The following is a 15,191-nucleotide window of genomic DNA, read 5'->3' as shown; positions in this document are numbered from 1 at the left end:
AACTTTCCTTTTTTTTTTTTTCTTTAAGTTTTTATTAAGAAACATTTCAAACCTTCAGAAAAACTGAAAGAACAACATAAGGAAAACTCTTAGAGCCTCCACCTAGAGCTGACAATCGTTGCATCTTGCTGTCTTGCTTTGTATATTTTAATTGCACCATCTAAAAGTTGCAGATTTTCTAACACCTTACCCTAAATATTTCTGAGAATGTCCTAAAAATTTCTGAGAATTACCTGGCTTGAAGCCAGGGATTGTAGGTTGTGGGCGCTGAACCCTGTTGGTGGGGGGTATGATGTGATTCTTTCACAGAACTCCCTGTGGGATTAGCCTGAAACTGAGAAGAAACAACCATGAGCCCTTAACAGCCAGCGGGGAGTGGGGGTAGGAAAGGAAGATAGATGCACAGGCTGAGTAGAGACACTGGATGAGGCACCAGTAGCATCCACAGGTTATATTTGCATATCTCCAGTTGTTCCAAGAATATCTTTTCATGGCTGTTCTCCCTGCTCACCCCTCACAAATACACAGACACGTAGCAGGATATAATCAAGGTTTCCACATTGCATTGATTATTATTTGATGTTGTGACATCTCTTTTTATGAGTCTGAATGGATACTGTGTATTTGTAACATGCTTTGCAGTGTGTAACCTTTTCAGAATCTCATTTTCTGGTCATTTGTTGTTATTTAGCACATGCTTCCTGATGCAAATCCTTTACTCTTTACTACAGTTGTATCCAGGCCTCTGGATTGCCACTCTGGACGTTCATCTTGCTGCCTCTCCAGATGGAAATCATTTAAGCCTCCCAAGGACCTTTTAGTCTAATTATAAAAGCCTCTTTGTTACCAAGGTCCCAGGAGACTGATATGACCCTTTTCCCTCTAGCACATCCAAAAATAGAGTCATGCATTTGCTTCTAAAGAAAATAGGTGGCCAGTTTTTATTTAGTGACCTCAGAAAACAGGCTTTCAGCTTTGTGTAGAAGAGACAGAGAGGAGTAGCAGTACTGCCAAGTCAACTATGCTTCCAAGACTTGAAAGACTTGGTTTGGGTCCTGAGGTGGTGATTAAGAGAATAGGAATTGGCATGCTATTTGGCAGTGCCAGAAAGGGAAGGGCTTATTCATACTTTGCATTCTTCCTAGTTTCTGTCAACTGAGTTAAGAAACATAATTTTTTTTAATAATAAAAAAGAAATCTGTCATTCTTCATACTCCAGGGAAATACTTAGGAAGTAGCAAGGAGCTCATGTGGAAAGTGAAATTTGAGAGTACAGGTGACTGAGGATCTTTATCTTGATCACTCAAACAGAGTGCCTTTCATTTAAGAATGTAAAATACATATAGGAAAAATGAAACTATTTTATAAATGTTAAACCACTTAGAGAAATTAAACACATGGACCTTCTTGTTTATTAAAGAAAATGGGAAAATAACATTAAATGTTGTTGTTGTGCGTTCCCTAAGTCATGTCCAACTCTTTGCGACCTGATGGACTGCAGCACGCCAAGCTTCCCAGTCCTTCACCATCTCCCAGAGCTTGTTCAAACTCATGTCCATTGAGTCAGTGATGCCATCCAACCATTTCGTCCTCTGTTGTCCCATCTCCTCCTGCCTTCAATCTTTCCCAGCATCAGGGTCTTTTCTAATGAGTCGGCTCTTCACATTAGGTGGCCAAAGTATTGGAGCTTCAGCTTCAGCATCAGTCCTCCAGTGAATTCTCAGGATTGATTTCCTTTAGGATTGACTGGTTTGATCTCTTTGCAGTCCAAAGGACTCTCAAGAGTCTTCAACACCACAGTTCAAAAGCATCAATTCTTTGGCACTCAGCCTTTTTTATGATCCAATTCTTACATCATACATGACTACTGGAAAAACCATAGCTTTGACTTGACGGACCTTTGTAGGCAAAGTAATGTCTCTGCTTTTTAATATGCTGTCCAGGTTGGTCATAGCTTTTCTTCCAAGGAGCAAGCATCTTTTAATTTCATGGCTGCAGTCACCATCTGCAGTGATTTTGGAGCTCAAGAAAATAAAGTCTGTCACTTGTTTCCACTGTTTCCCCATTTATTTGCCATCATCTTCAATTTTTGAATGTTGAGTTTTAAGCCAGCTTTTTCACCGTCCTCTTTCACCTTCATCAAGAGGCTTTTTAGTTCCTCTTCACTTTATGCCATAAGGGTGGTGTTATCTACATGATCTGAGGTTATTGATATTTTTTTCAGCAATCTTGATTCCAGCTTGTACTTCATCCTGGCATTTCACATGATGTAATTTGCGTATAAGTTAAATAAACAGGGTGACAATATACAGCCTTGATTTACTCCTTTCTCAATTTTGAACCAGTCTGTTGTTCCATGTCTGGTTCTAACTGTTGCTTCTTGACCTGCATACAGGTTTTGCAGGAGGCAAGTAAGGTGGTCTGGTATTTCCATCTCTTGAAGAATTTTCCAGTTTGTTGTGATCCACACAGTCAAAGGCTTTAGTGAAATCAATGAAGCAGATGTTTTTCCAGAATTCTTTTGCTTTCTTCTGTGATCCAACAGACGTTGGCAAATTGATCTCTGGTTCCTCTTCCTTTTCTAAATCCAGCTCGTACATCTGGAAGTTCTCTGTTCATGTACTGTGAAGCCTGGCTTGGAGAATTTTGAGCATTAATTTGCTAGCATGTTAAATGAGTACAATTGTGTGGTAGTTTGAACAGTCTTTGGCATTGCCCTTCTTTGGGATTGGAATGAAAACTGACCTTTTCCAGTCCTGTGACCACTGCTGAGTTTTCCAAATTTGCTGGCATATTGAGTGCAGCACTTTCACAGCATCATCTTTTAGGATTTGAAATAGCTCAACTGGAATTCCATCACCTCCACTAGCTTTGTTCATAGTGATGCTTCCTAAGGTCCACTTGGCTTCATACTCCAGAATGTCTGGCTCTAGGTGAGATGTTGGCTTCCATGCCTGATGCTTAAACCAGTAGATGAATTTGAACAGCTGAGTTTATTAACCACTTTGAGAAATGGGATTCATATTTCTTTCTTACAAGATAACCCACTTGGCAAAAAAAAATTTACCACAACTTTAGGTCATGCAGTGCAGCTATGTTCTAGTCATCAGAGATATTTTCAGAAAAACAAGTTTAGTAGTGATTTTCCTATGGGAAATTTTCACCTTTTGGAAAATTGTTCTTTAATCCAGTCTTTTAAAATTCAAATATTTATGTTTAAATATAATCATTGAATAGTGACATGATACATCTGTAGTATATTTATGAGCAAAGGCTACTGATTTTATTTTCTTTAAAAAGACTGAAAGAAAATGAACCAAAGTGCTAACCGTGATTATACTTGATTGACTGAGTTGTAGGTAATTAATTTTGCTATTCCTCCAGATTTTCTTTGGTGTATATTTTAAAGTGGAAAAAAGTTAGACAGCCATCCTCCTAAAATTTCTCCGTTTAGCACTTCCTTTATAAAAATCAAAGCCCAGTGTCTATAAAGTAGGAAGTGGCATACTGTGGGCCATAGGCCAGTACCTATATTTGTAAATAAAGTGTTTTTAGGACACAGTCACTCACTTGTTTATATATTGCCTATGGTTGCTTTCAATCTCTTAGCAGATTTGAATGGTTGCAACAGATCATATGGCCCTGAGGCCTAACATGTTTATTATCTGATCTTTAAGAAAAAGTTTGCTAACTCTCCAGTCTGGAACATTGAATTTATGAAGCCATTAACTTTGCTAATAATACTGTGTTTTCTTTCTTTTGCAGCCTAAATTAACAATGGCAAAATGTAGACGAAATGTGGAGAATTTCTTAGAAGCTTGCAGAAAAATCGGTGTACCTCAGGTAATAAATTTTATTTCTTATATTGCTAATAAATAAATTTGGGTATTACATTCCTAAAATCTTTTAGAAATGCAAGTATTTAATATCTTATAGGATAGTTCTGTGCTAAATTGATAATTACTAACATTACTAGAGTCAGTCATTATGCTTTTGATCAGTTTTCCTTAATTATTTCCAAGAACCAAGCAAATAATATACATGTTAATTAATTTTTTTTATAGTAAGTAATTGGTGTCAAGTAATCAAAAATAGTTATTTTGAAATTTTCTAAGTAACCCCACTTGCTCACTACTTGTAGACAACTTCATACACAGTAGAGGCTATGCTTCAGAATATATGCTTCTTAGACTAAGAATGCTTCAGTTGGCTTCAGTTTTTGAACACTTGCTTTAATACTTTTTAAAAATGCTTATTTTCAAATAACTTTAGATTTTGAGAAATGTTGCAAAAATGGCACAGAGAGACGATATATACAGTTCACTTGTAAATTCTACTATATACAGGTTCCTGGACTGTTAAGCATAAACATAGTATGTCATCCAAAGTAATAAACAACTAGACAGCATTGTTGACTAAGTTACAGATTTTACCAGTTTTTCCTACTAAGGCTCTTTGGAATTGAATATACAGGAGGCCATTTTTAGGCACTGGTCCTGCTCTTGAGGGTTTTTTTTGCCTCTAGATTCCTCAGTTATAGCTTTATTGCCCTTTAATGGTACAAATAGTTAAACTTTTACCCTTTTAAAAACAATTAAGTGTGGTATTCTTAAAAAATATTATGTATAATGACATGATATATAGATAAATTTAAAGAAATAAAAACTGGTGCCATTGGATACTTTTTTCATTAACCACAACCATTACAGTTCTTGTCATCATATTTTGTCCAGTATTCAAAGAGAAAAACATGTCTCTTCTCTATCACCTTCTTAATTAGCTGTCAGAAACCCAGTATTGGCCTCGACTCAACAACTCCACTGTTTCTCTCAAAGCTAAGCTCTTGTCCCAGGGGCTTTCACCGACAGTGACTCATTTTACCCAATTCACCATTCCTCTCTTTAACTAACATGAATTGAGAAGGTCATAGCATCACTTGACCAATGGGCACCTTTCCCTTCAGCTTTTTACAAAGGGGAGGCGAGCCCAGCTACACAGAGCAGCTGCGTTAGGCAGCGTGAACTCCCATGAGTGTTTTTTCTCCTTTTATTAAGTAGATTTTGATTCTGCTACTTACTTTTCTTTTTTTGTTTGTTTGTTTTATTAAGCTGAGTTATAACCGAAATGCACATTTAGTGATAGCAAGAATCTTTTTTGTTCCTATGGACAAATTCAAAGCAAATTTGTCATCTGCATATCGTACTGATTTCTAAAGGCTTATCATCTCTTTTAGAACAAGCCATATTTAAACATATTGAGAGCATTAATAAGATTTTTAGATAAATAGCCTACATTTCTCCATATTAACAGGCAGATCCTAATATTCCCATGTACAGTTTAACATTCAGGGTTTCCCTTATGTCTACTCTTAATTTGTTCCTACCTGACCATCACAGGCATGCCCAGTAGCTTCCTCAGTTTCTTAGCGCAGTGTCTTTGAACAAGAGAATGTGGCACGTGTTGGTGCAGGGAATGGGAACCAGAGGGAAAATAGGAGTGATTGAAAAGAGGCAATGCACACCTAGAGAGAAGGGGGCTGAAAATGACCCCACACAGCTAGACGTACGGGCACACTTAGCCTGTGTCAGACTGTGTACATGCACTCTGGACTTCACAGAACCATCATCTGTCTCAGATTTAAAGTCCACACACTGATCAGAATGTAACTGCCATCAGTCAACAAAATCAAAAAGTGTGCCTTTTATTTTTTAAATGTATTTTAAATTGTCTGATAATCACTTAACAGTGCAACAGTATGCCTTTTAAAGCAAGCATTTTAATCCACTATTTGCCAAGCAGTGGTTAACAGTTTTTATTTGAAGGCAGGAGACAGAAAAAAAAATGCAATTTAAAAGACTGGGTGTAAAAAAATAAATAAAAGACTGGATGTTTCTCCAGGGTGGTTTTAGACTGGAGTCCTTGACACATCCTCCCTCCCGTCCCTCTCCACCAGAAAGAGGAAGTGGATATCAACCCGGGCCACTTCGTCCTTCTCCACTTCTGCCTTTCACCCAAGCCTCACCACCACCATCACTACCGCTTTTAGATACGTTCCTATTCTGCTGCTACTTCTGCTAAAACACTTAATTGTTTGCCTCAAACAAAATGAAGAAAATGAATAAATACAAACTCATAGCTTTACACTCACATTCTCAGATCCTTCTGCCATGGAAGGGAAGAAGAAACCTGTTTACAAGTTAAATTATGTAACACTGAAGAATACCAGTGACTGTTGAAAACCTCCAATAAGGCTAGGGATATGAATATTCTCTTTTATCATATGACGCATTCAAAACACTATAATGGGTGGTAAAAACTTCTGAGTCCAGTATATCAAGTCCTAGAGTTATTATATGTTATGTGTGAAAGAATATTTTACTGTTACCAAGTCCAGTAATGCTTTTAATTGCTTAATCTGTAAACTGGAGGGTTTGGATGATCTCTAAGGCCCCTTACAACTCTAGATAAGTAATTAGTAAACTGGACTTAATTTGATTTTTAGAGAAACACCAAGTCATTTAGTACAACCTGACTTCCAGGTAATAAATTTCCTTTGATTATCATACTTTGTTCATTCCTTGAACCTTCATGGCTCACCTGGCTTTCTCTGAAAACTTGCCCCTCTTCTGTCCACCCCAAGGTTTTGTCCTTGCTTTCTGACCTATTCTTTTTATGTTAATGGGGAAGGAGGAGCCAAGAAAGAGGTTGCCTGACCCACTCACCACCCTCCGGCCTCATATATCCCTAAGTCAGCATCCACCTCTGATTATTTTATCCTGAATGTTCGTACTAGGCACCAACAATTTTATTCTGCTGTTTAGTAGTAAAATCAAGCTCAGCACGTAGAGGGTTCTTTGTGGTTTTGTTTTTCAGCATTTTATTTTAATTCATCATAATAAAAAATGTTACAGGGCATGTTTCTTTGAATATGATTGAGATGATCATATTGAATTCTATACTCAAATCTGTATTTCTGATCCACTGACTTTGTTTTTCTGTTTTCCTTTCCTGCTCACACTTTGGACAGGACAATCTTTGTTCCCCTTCTGACATCCTTCAGCTAAACCTCAGCGTAAAAAGAACTGTTGAAACACTACTTTCTCTTGGGGCACATTCAGAAGAATCCAGTTTTGTCTCACTATCTATCCAGCTTTTGGGTTTTGTGGCATTTTATTGTACTTTAATGTTAACTCTCTGTATGCTTTATTACTGGATCTTCCCCCTCTAGCCAAAAGAGTGCATTCCAGTGATTTCCACCTCATTCCTATGCTTGGTAAAGGAGGTTTGTTTCTCATTCAAAAGTATTTACATATGTGCTTTTTTTTCTGGCCATCAAAGAGCTAATCAATAAAGTAGATGAATCCTGTCCTCTTGTGCCCAGACAAGCAGTTCCTGACATTAGGAAGCATTTTTAATGCTAACAAAGAGTAAAAAGATCAGCATTTTTTCTTCTGCTCATTCATCCATTCTCCTGGCCTGAAAGGCCTTGTTTCTCTCATCATGAATGTTGAGCAGGTTCTACTAATACAATCCTGAGCCCATTGTTAAAGTGTGACCTGTAAGTTTGTTTCCAAATGGCATAGTAAAATTTCCATCTGGTACTTTTTCCATGCCTCAGCACAACTTAAGTACTGAAACTGTGAGAAATATTAAAATTATGACTTGCTGAACTTTTCAGCAGCTGTTCATAAGGAAACAGTTATACTCTTTCTGTTCTGGGAGGGCACCTGGTCACTCAGTTCTCCATATTTAACTGTACCCTGAAATCCTGAAGTTTCTTTGTATTAGTAGGCACAGGCCCACCTAATAAGCATTTGCTCTCTGGACATATGGAAGGCACTGGCCATTTAATCTTAATAATTTTAATTTGATTAGGATGATCAGTCCAAACATAACATTGGTTCCCTAGATTGCTATTCTGAGCCCATTGTGTACACTGAAAACAGTACACAAGCCAATTATCTGGAGCTGCCCTTTCAGGGGTTGGGTTATGTTTTGTTAAACTTCATTTCTGGAATCCTATTTAGAATTTAAAATTGGAATTTATGTGTTTTCCAATATATTTGAACCATGTTAATAGGTGAACTTGTATTTGATAGGCTCTTGAGATTATATCTGAACACTAGCAGGTAAAGTATTAGGCAGCAATCTGTTTTGTACCCAAGGCAATGAATATTGTCTCTTTCAGAATGTTTAGTATATTAGCCTCTAGCCTTAATGCTTGAAACTACTTTATATTGCATTCAGATTCTGGTTCTCATAAACAGTGTTTCTGAACATTCAGGAATCTCCTGAACTCTGTTAACAAAATTGGACATCTGAACTCAGGTATGAAGGGAGATTGTGAGGAACATAACAACATCATGTGGAAGTCAGTCTGAGGATCTGATTGCTTTGGTTTCTTTCATATTAAATGGGAAAAGTGTTTAATACATTAAAAACTGTTTACTGTCAATGCTGAAACATTGAACACTGTGTTGAAAAGTTCAGTTTTATACAGTAGTAGTGCCTTTCAGAGTTTGGGGGAGATGTTGTTTTTAAGGTGTCTCTGAGTTAGAGATCAGTTTTGTCAAGTTTTGTCCCTTTAAAAAACCACTGATAGCACACATGGTGTGGTGTGTTGTTTGGGGGTAGTAATGGTGCATAAGTCAGCTAGAAGGCAAATGTGCATCTGGAAAGCATAAGCCACTGAGGGAATGTCTAAACCACGGGCTCACAAGTCGCAGGGCACTCCTTGAAGTGGAGATCAAGAAATCTGCCTCAGAGGAAATATGAAACTGAAAAGTGAAAGTGAAGTCGCTCAGTCGTTTCCGACTCTTTGCGACCGCATGGACTGTAGCCTACCAGGCTCCTTCGTCCATGGGATGCTCCAGGCAAGAATACTGGAGTGGGTTGCCATTTCCTTCTCCAGGAGATCTTCACAACCCAGGGATCGAACCCGGGTCTCCTGCATTGCAGGCAGACACTTTACCATCTGAGCTACCAGGGAAACTATGTCTCCCCCAAAAGCAGTACACTCTGCAGGTTCATATTAAGTATAGTTAATCTGTACTTGCAATTGTACTCAAAAGATTTACACAACATTGCTAGTTATATAAGATCAAAAGATTCCATTTATCTTGTTTTGTCAAGGTAAGTATTAAATAAAAAGAAAGTAAAGCAAGAATACCAATAACTGCTCATAATACATACTTGTTATATTTTTTATTGCAACTGGTTTTGTAAAACTTCCTGTATTAAGTGCCAGTGAAATGCTGAGGAAAATCTTCCTTAATAAATATGTATAGTCACTTCTTCAGTAGAGCCAGAATTCCACTTTCATTCCTTTGAGAGTAATCATTCTTTCATCTAATCAGTGATAGATGTTATTATGATATGCCTTTTTTTCTTATATGAAAGGATTAACCAAACACATTAATGAGGTAAATAAGAAGCGATTTAACTTCCTTAAACAAATATGTAAACACTTTTCAGATATATGTTAATTAAGATGTTCTTGACTAAACTCACATCATTGTTCTGCAGCATAATTTAATCCATTAAATACCAGGATATGAAACACTTTTTCAGATATGATTACTGTATTTAAATTCTGTAATTCAGATTTTTAAGTAATTCAAACTGGACCTTCCATAAATTACCCAGTGTGGTGGGGGTGGGGGGGAATTTTCTCAAATACATCTAAAATTCAAGAATATACTTCAGTTTCTTCATGTGATGCCTGTCTGGTATGAGAACCCTGATTCTCATAGTCAGGACTGTAATGTAGATAGTGGCCATTCCTGTCTCATGCAGTCTTGAGTTATGCCATGAAACTATTTTGCATTCCTGTGATTTGTAATTTCCAAAGCACTTTCTCCTACAATATTGTATCGTTAGGCTTAAGCCATCTGGCAACTTGGAACTGTTTTTCTGTTTTCACCTGTCTCATTTTACTGATCTGATCTGCATTGCCTTTTTAATCATCAAGAATGAAGGATGTTGCTTTTACTCCATCATAGTATGTTTATCTTCTGTTGTATATATAAGTGTATGTGACTTGTTTATTTTCCAATATTCAAAATAATCTGTATGTACTTTTAGTTGTATTAATAATAATAATAATTTAAAAAGTGACAGTGAGTGTCAGGTACCATTTCTGTGTAACTCATATGAACAGAGGTCAGATTCCCAGCTACTGACTTTTCATGTCTCAATTCATTATTATGAGGGAGAGAAGAGATGCTTACTTTTTCTTTTCACTTCTGTAACGTTCATCCTCTTTTCTCTTTTGTTTTTATGTCACGTTGTCCCATTTCAGGAGCAATTATGTTTGCCTCTCCACATTTTAGAAGAGAAAGGTTTGAGCCAGGTTGCCGTGACAGTCCAGGCTCTCCTGGAACTTGCCCCACCCAAGCAGCAGCAGCAGCAGCACCAGTTATCTGCTGTGTAAGGACTCCCAGCACCTCGGGCATTGGCCTGGCCAAAATGGAACAGGACAGCGTGACTGCTGCTGCCCGCCGTCTGCTTAACAAAGCGCTTACGTGTTCTTAAAAGGGACTGTTTCCATGATTCCTGACAGGAATATTTCGCTTCATTTCTCCATTTTAGGGGAGGTTATATCCACTTGCATTGAATTGTTTATGAAGACATGGTTGGTTTTCACAAATGAAACTTCATTACTGAGAACCCAACACTGATGCCCAGCCTGGCTGTGCTTTTCTAGAGTGGGCTCTTTTATATACTGAAGACTGACTTCATGGAAGGGTATTTGGCTCTCTGGAAGGCACAGACATGCTTTTATTTTTACCTGTTTCCAAACCCTCTGGAATCCACAGGTTTCTAAACGTGGTTGTTCATTAGAATCTCCTGGAGAATTTGTTAAAATACAAATTCCCATTCAGTGGGTCTACAGTGAGCCTGGGTATCTGCATTTCAACAACCATTCCAGGTGTTCCACGTAGTGAAGACCATTGTTCCAAACTAGATATTTGTATCATTTGGGGGAGTGATGTCTCCACTGTGTTTCTCTGCCACTTTTAAGATGAAAAGCTGTATTATACTTGGACTGTTCTGTCCAAAAAAAAAAAACATGTAAACACTCCAGATTTTGCATAGTGAACCAATGAAACAAATACTGTGGTATTTAAGGCCAGTGTCCTAGGTCTCCCCCTAGCACCACTTAGAGGTTGGGTCCATATATCATCCCAGTGTTATTCTAATCAAGCACTCTACACACAGGTTCCAGATCTTCAGGCTGGTAGCACGTGACACTCTGCATCCTGTGTATTGACTTCTCTGAGCACACCCCTTCTCCCCTCCCCCCAGGCTGCTCCCAGGATACCTGGATCTGCGAACATCTTCCAGTCACACACGGCAGGAACATCTTCCAGTCACACACGGCAGATTCACTTCTAGCTCCCCAACTAACGGATGATTATGAAGATAAAGGAAAAGCCAAATTTCTTAGGTTTCTTTCAGCTAACAGCCAGTTTCTGTAGCTGAATTAAAGCACTTGTAGCATTTTGAAACAGCTGCTGTCCTTTTATCTAGCTCCCCCACCAGTGCCTTATTTACTAAACTGTGGGTGCAGTAAAAGGACCCAAGGCTCAGACAACACAAAACCTTTATTCAAATCTAAGCCACTTGGGTCTTTTTCCCCCTATATTTTGAGCCCCTTTTAGTTGTCAGTGATATCTTCTGGTATTCACTGCCTTTGTAAACCAAGTAAATAGAGTAAGTGAAGATACTAGTTATCTAGGTTTTTTCCTGTTGTTAATTGTTCTGGAGTTTCTTTATCAGTGCATGCATTTAAGCATAATGTCCTCTCTTTTTTTTTCATGTAGCAGCATCTAAAAGTAACTTTGGATAAAATCATGTTGTGTATCTGGTCAAAGTAATGTTTTCTCCTTGTCATCACAGGTTTAACCTTATATAATACAAAACATCTGAGCTCAAAGCCCAATCCTTCAGGGTCTTTGCAAAAGTAAAATGTATTTTAGGTGCTTAGAGCCAGACCCCATTATATTTACAGTTCCAAACAGACCCACCAATCATACAGCTTGTTTAGAATTTAACTGTAAGTATTTTTACTTCTAGTCAATGTTAAACCTCAGTATAATCTCCAGATTATAGAGAACAATTTGAAATAAGACTCAGCAAAGGACACTATTTGTCACATATTATGCAAGGAATAATCCCAGTCAATATACACAATGCAACATTTGGAACATTTGTGACTAATTTTCCCATGGGAATAATTAGAATTTTTAATTTATTTCAAATTTTATACTTAGCATGAAACCTTATTCATACATTTTATCAAACTAATTCAAATTTATGTTTGAATTGTTAGAAAATATTTGTGTACAGTTCTGGTTAATAATGAAAGAAAAATATAAAATATATTAAATGTCTTTTCTATGTCAAGATGCAAAACAAGTCATGTTGGAAAATTTTTGTACTCAGTATTTTGTATGTACCTCTTCTTTTAAGCTGGAAAGGAAATTTAACATTTAGCCTTGCTAGACTCTAACATAAGCTGAAGATGACTTTGTAACACATCCACCTGACCTTTTATGAGCTTCCTACTGAAGCACAAGCGTCCCAACACTGAAGAGTGAATGAAGAAAAGGCTGAGTGTCTGCCCACCAGGGCACCTGTCAGCTGTGGAGATTTTAAGCCAGCAGGTTTCTGGGCTTTCAAACTCATACTTGCTTAGCACGCCAGACAGTTTTCTCTGGAAACAGCTCGTGAGAGGAGGGGCCTCTGTATTTGACTAGAATAGAGTAGGACACTTAGTAGCGGTAGGTCACTTTCCTTAATAGCTTTTGAAAATACAGCTTCACAACTAATCAAGGAGTCTGATTTCTCTACTTGGTAACAGCCCAGCAGTGACTAATGATATATGACTATGCTGATGAGTATGATGAATTTTTTAAAACTAAGCGCTTAAATGGTTATAGAAATGAAGGAAAACATGGATATTTAGAAACTTTTTATATACATATTGCAATAAGATGGTTTATAGCAGATTTCATTTTATTTCTGAAAATGTTATAAACATGTAATTAGTAAAAAAAATTTTGTAAAACACTGTCCTATATTTGTATGTGTGTAAATATAATGCATAAGTTCTAAGAATAAATATGTCAGTATCATGTATGTTATTTTAAATTGCCTGTATGCCACTTTACATATTGACATTAAAATAAAAGACACCACTTCAATAGCATGAAATAAAGGCTGATGTGAAAGATGTTCATATCTAAAGCATGGTTTCCTTGGAAAATAAAAGGGTAAATTCTCTGATGGAACATTGATAGAAACTCATAATAGCCCCTTGAGATCAAAATGTACTTTTTAAAGGAAGTGTAGATACAAGTATTGTCTTATATTTGGAGTTAGATATGGCTTAATTTTGAAATATTACATATCTGAAAAGCTTTTCTCAGAAATTTCCAACTGTTCTGTAATTGTTTTAATGTTCCAAGACAGTTCTGTTCTGATTAATCGAGCCAAGAGTGACCCCATGAGTGGGCTCCTGTTCTTTTAAAAGAACATGATTAAGCTTGTTGTGCCAGGCACAGGTTAGGATTTTCACATGCGTTACCTTTTTCAGTCTTAATACCCCATAAGATGACAGTCACTGAGTAATAAGCAAAGCAGCTATAGGCCCTAGTATCTCACTTATCAAAAATATCTCCAAACTCGGAGCCCACGTGGGGGTTATAGGCGCAGGGGGCTGGAACGGGGAGCTCCGCTTCCGGTGGCAGGGTCTGGGGAAGGGGCGGCAGGCGCCATGTCGGGCCGCGAAGGTGGCAAGAAGAAGCCCCTGAAGCAGCCCAAGAAGCAAGCCAAGGAGATGGACGAGGAAGATAAGGCATTCAAGCAGAAGCAGAAAGAGGAGCAGAAGAAACTCGAGGAGCTAAAAGCAAAGGCCGCTGGGAAAGGCCCCCTGGCCACTGGTGGAATTAAGAAATCTGGCAAAAAGTAAGCTGTTCCCTTGCGCCTGAGGCAGTGATGACCCTTAGTTCCATTCCTGTTTAAACACCTGGATTCCCTGCCATGATATCTGTTGCCGCCTATAGCTAGAATGATGTGTTGTCTTGGAACCTATTGTACATTTAAGAATAAACTTTTGTAAAAAAAAAAAAACAAAACAAAAAAAACCCAAAAATATCTCCAAACTCATCTCCCCACTGACCTATATCTCCTGTCTTTCCTATGTATGGGAAAGAGATATCCTGACATCTCATTTCTGTCTTCCATTTATCATTTATATCCCCACCTATTTCCCAGAAAAGGAGCTGAAGCAGCTTATAATAAGATATATGTTCTTATGTGACATTCCCCATAAAAAACAATAAAGTGATAATAAATTTAAAAGGCAAGCACCAACCTTTATTAAAACTTTACTGTGTATGTATTATGCTAGACACTTGATAAACGTCACCTTGTAGTTCCTACTGAACACCTCACTTTTGCTTTTACACTAAGTATCATTTTTCACAATAGGCAAATTGAATAGTCAGAATCAGAGACGTTACAGGAATTACTGACGTTTTAATGCAACACTATAACTAAGATTATGTGCTTTTTGTTTTTTTCTGGTGAGTAAGAGCAAAAGGAATCTTCACAACACTTCTAGAAATACTTCTTCCCAGCAGTTTGTTTTTTTTTTTTCAAGTTATGAAGAAGCCCTAAATCACAGTATAATCCTAATGCAGGCTTTGAAAACTAGTATAGCAGGCAAAGTGACCTAGTATAACCAAGCCTCACCTAGGAGTATTCAAATAAGAAACAACCCATAGATGAGTTAATCCATGATGGTAAAAGATATTTCTTAACTCCCTTCAGGTCCTCCTTCCCATCTCCAGAGCACCAACAGAAAAGATAACTTGATCACTTCTTGCCTCTCCTCTTGTCCTTCTCTTTGCCTTTTCCTTTTCCTTTTCCATCCTTGCTGTCATCTTTGTCCTTAGGCATTTTGAAACCACCAATTTCTCTCCGCACCACAGTGCCTCGCCACCAGGCCTGGAGCTGAAAGAGAACAGGGAAGTGAGTATACTTTGTAGTATGCCTGACAAGCTGCATTTTTTTTTTCTGTGTAAGGGGATTGTTTTTTCATAAACTAACATGTGAAGATGGTCTCTGAGACACAGAAGTGGCCAAGCATGCCGTAGAGCAGTGCTAGTGTGATCTGCAGCTTG

At 37.8% G+C, this 15,191-nt stretch overlaps 3 protein-coding genes across 11 annotated transcripts in view; 2 read left to right on the top strand and 1 right to left on the bottom strand.

Annotated features, from left to right (window-relative positions):
• The window catches only part of LRCH3 (leucine rich repeats and calponin homology domain containing 3), a 100,029-nt gene extending 86,790 nt beyond the window's left edge, over positions 1-13,239 (top strand). For 4 of the 6 annotated variants that reach the window (XM_065943043.1, XM_065943040.1, XM_065943042.1 and 1 more), the window contains 2 exons: positions 3,766-3,843; positions 7,028-10,294. In XM_065943043.1, the coding sequence (XP_065799115.1) occupies positions 3,766-3,843; positions 7,028-7,228 (279 nt within the window). In that variant the 3' untranslated portion in view covers positions 7,229-10,294. The other 2 variants (XM_065943044.1, XM_065943041.1) reach the window with 1 other exon arrangement.
• A 458-nt stretch (positions 13,240-13,697) lies between these two features.
• Positions 13,698-14,138, top strand: LOC136173423 (translation machinery-associated protein 7). Its single transcript, XM_065943052.1, has one exon. The coding sequence runs from the start codon at positions 13,781-13,783 to the stop codon at positions 13,973-13,975; it is 195 nt and encodes a 64-aa protein (XP_065799124.1). The 5' UTR covers positions 13,698-13,780; the 3' UTR covers positions 13,976-14,138.
• The window catches only part of IQCG (IQ motif containing G), a 49,777-nt gene continuing 48,719 nt past the window's right edge, over positions 14,134-15,191 (bottom strand). For all 4 annotated transcript variants that reach the window (XM_065943046.1, XM_065943045.1, XM_065943048.1 and 1 more), the window contains one exon: positions 14,134-15,021. In XM_065943046.1, the coding sequence (XP_065799118.1) occupies positions 14,884-15,021 (138 nt within the window). In that variant the 3' untranslated portion in view covers positions 14,134-14,883. The remainder of the gene's footprint in view (positions 15,022-15,191) is intronic.

This window comes from Muntiacus reevesi, chromosome 8 (genome assembly GCF_963930625.1).
Source record: "Muntiacus reevesi chromosome 8, mMunRee1.1, whole genome shotgun sequence".
Taxonomy (NCBI): domain Eukaryota; kingdom Metazoa; phylum Chordata; class Mammalia; order Artiodactyla; family Cervidae; genus Muntiacus; species Muntiacus reevesi.
Note: the sequence above shows the minus strand (reverse complement) of the source record. Positions and strands in the feature narration are given on the sequence as shown.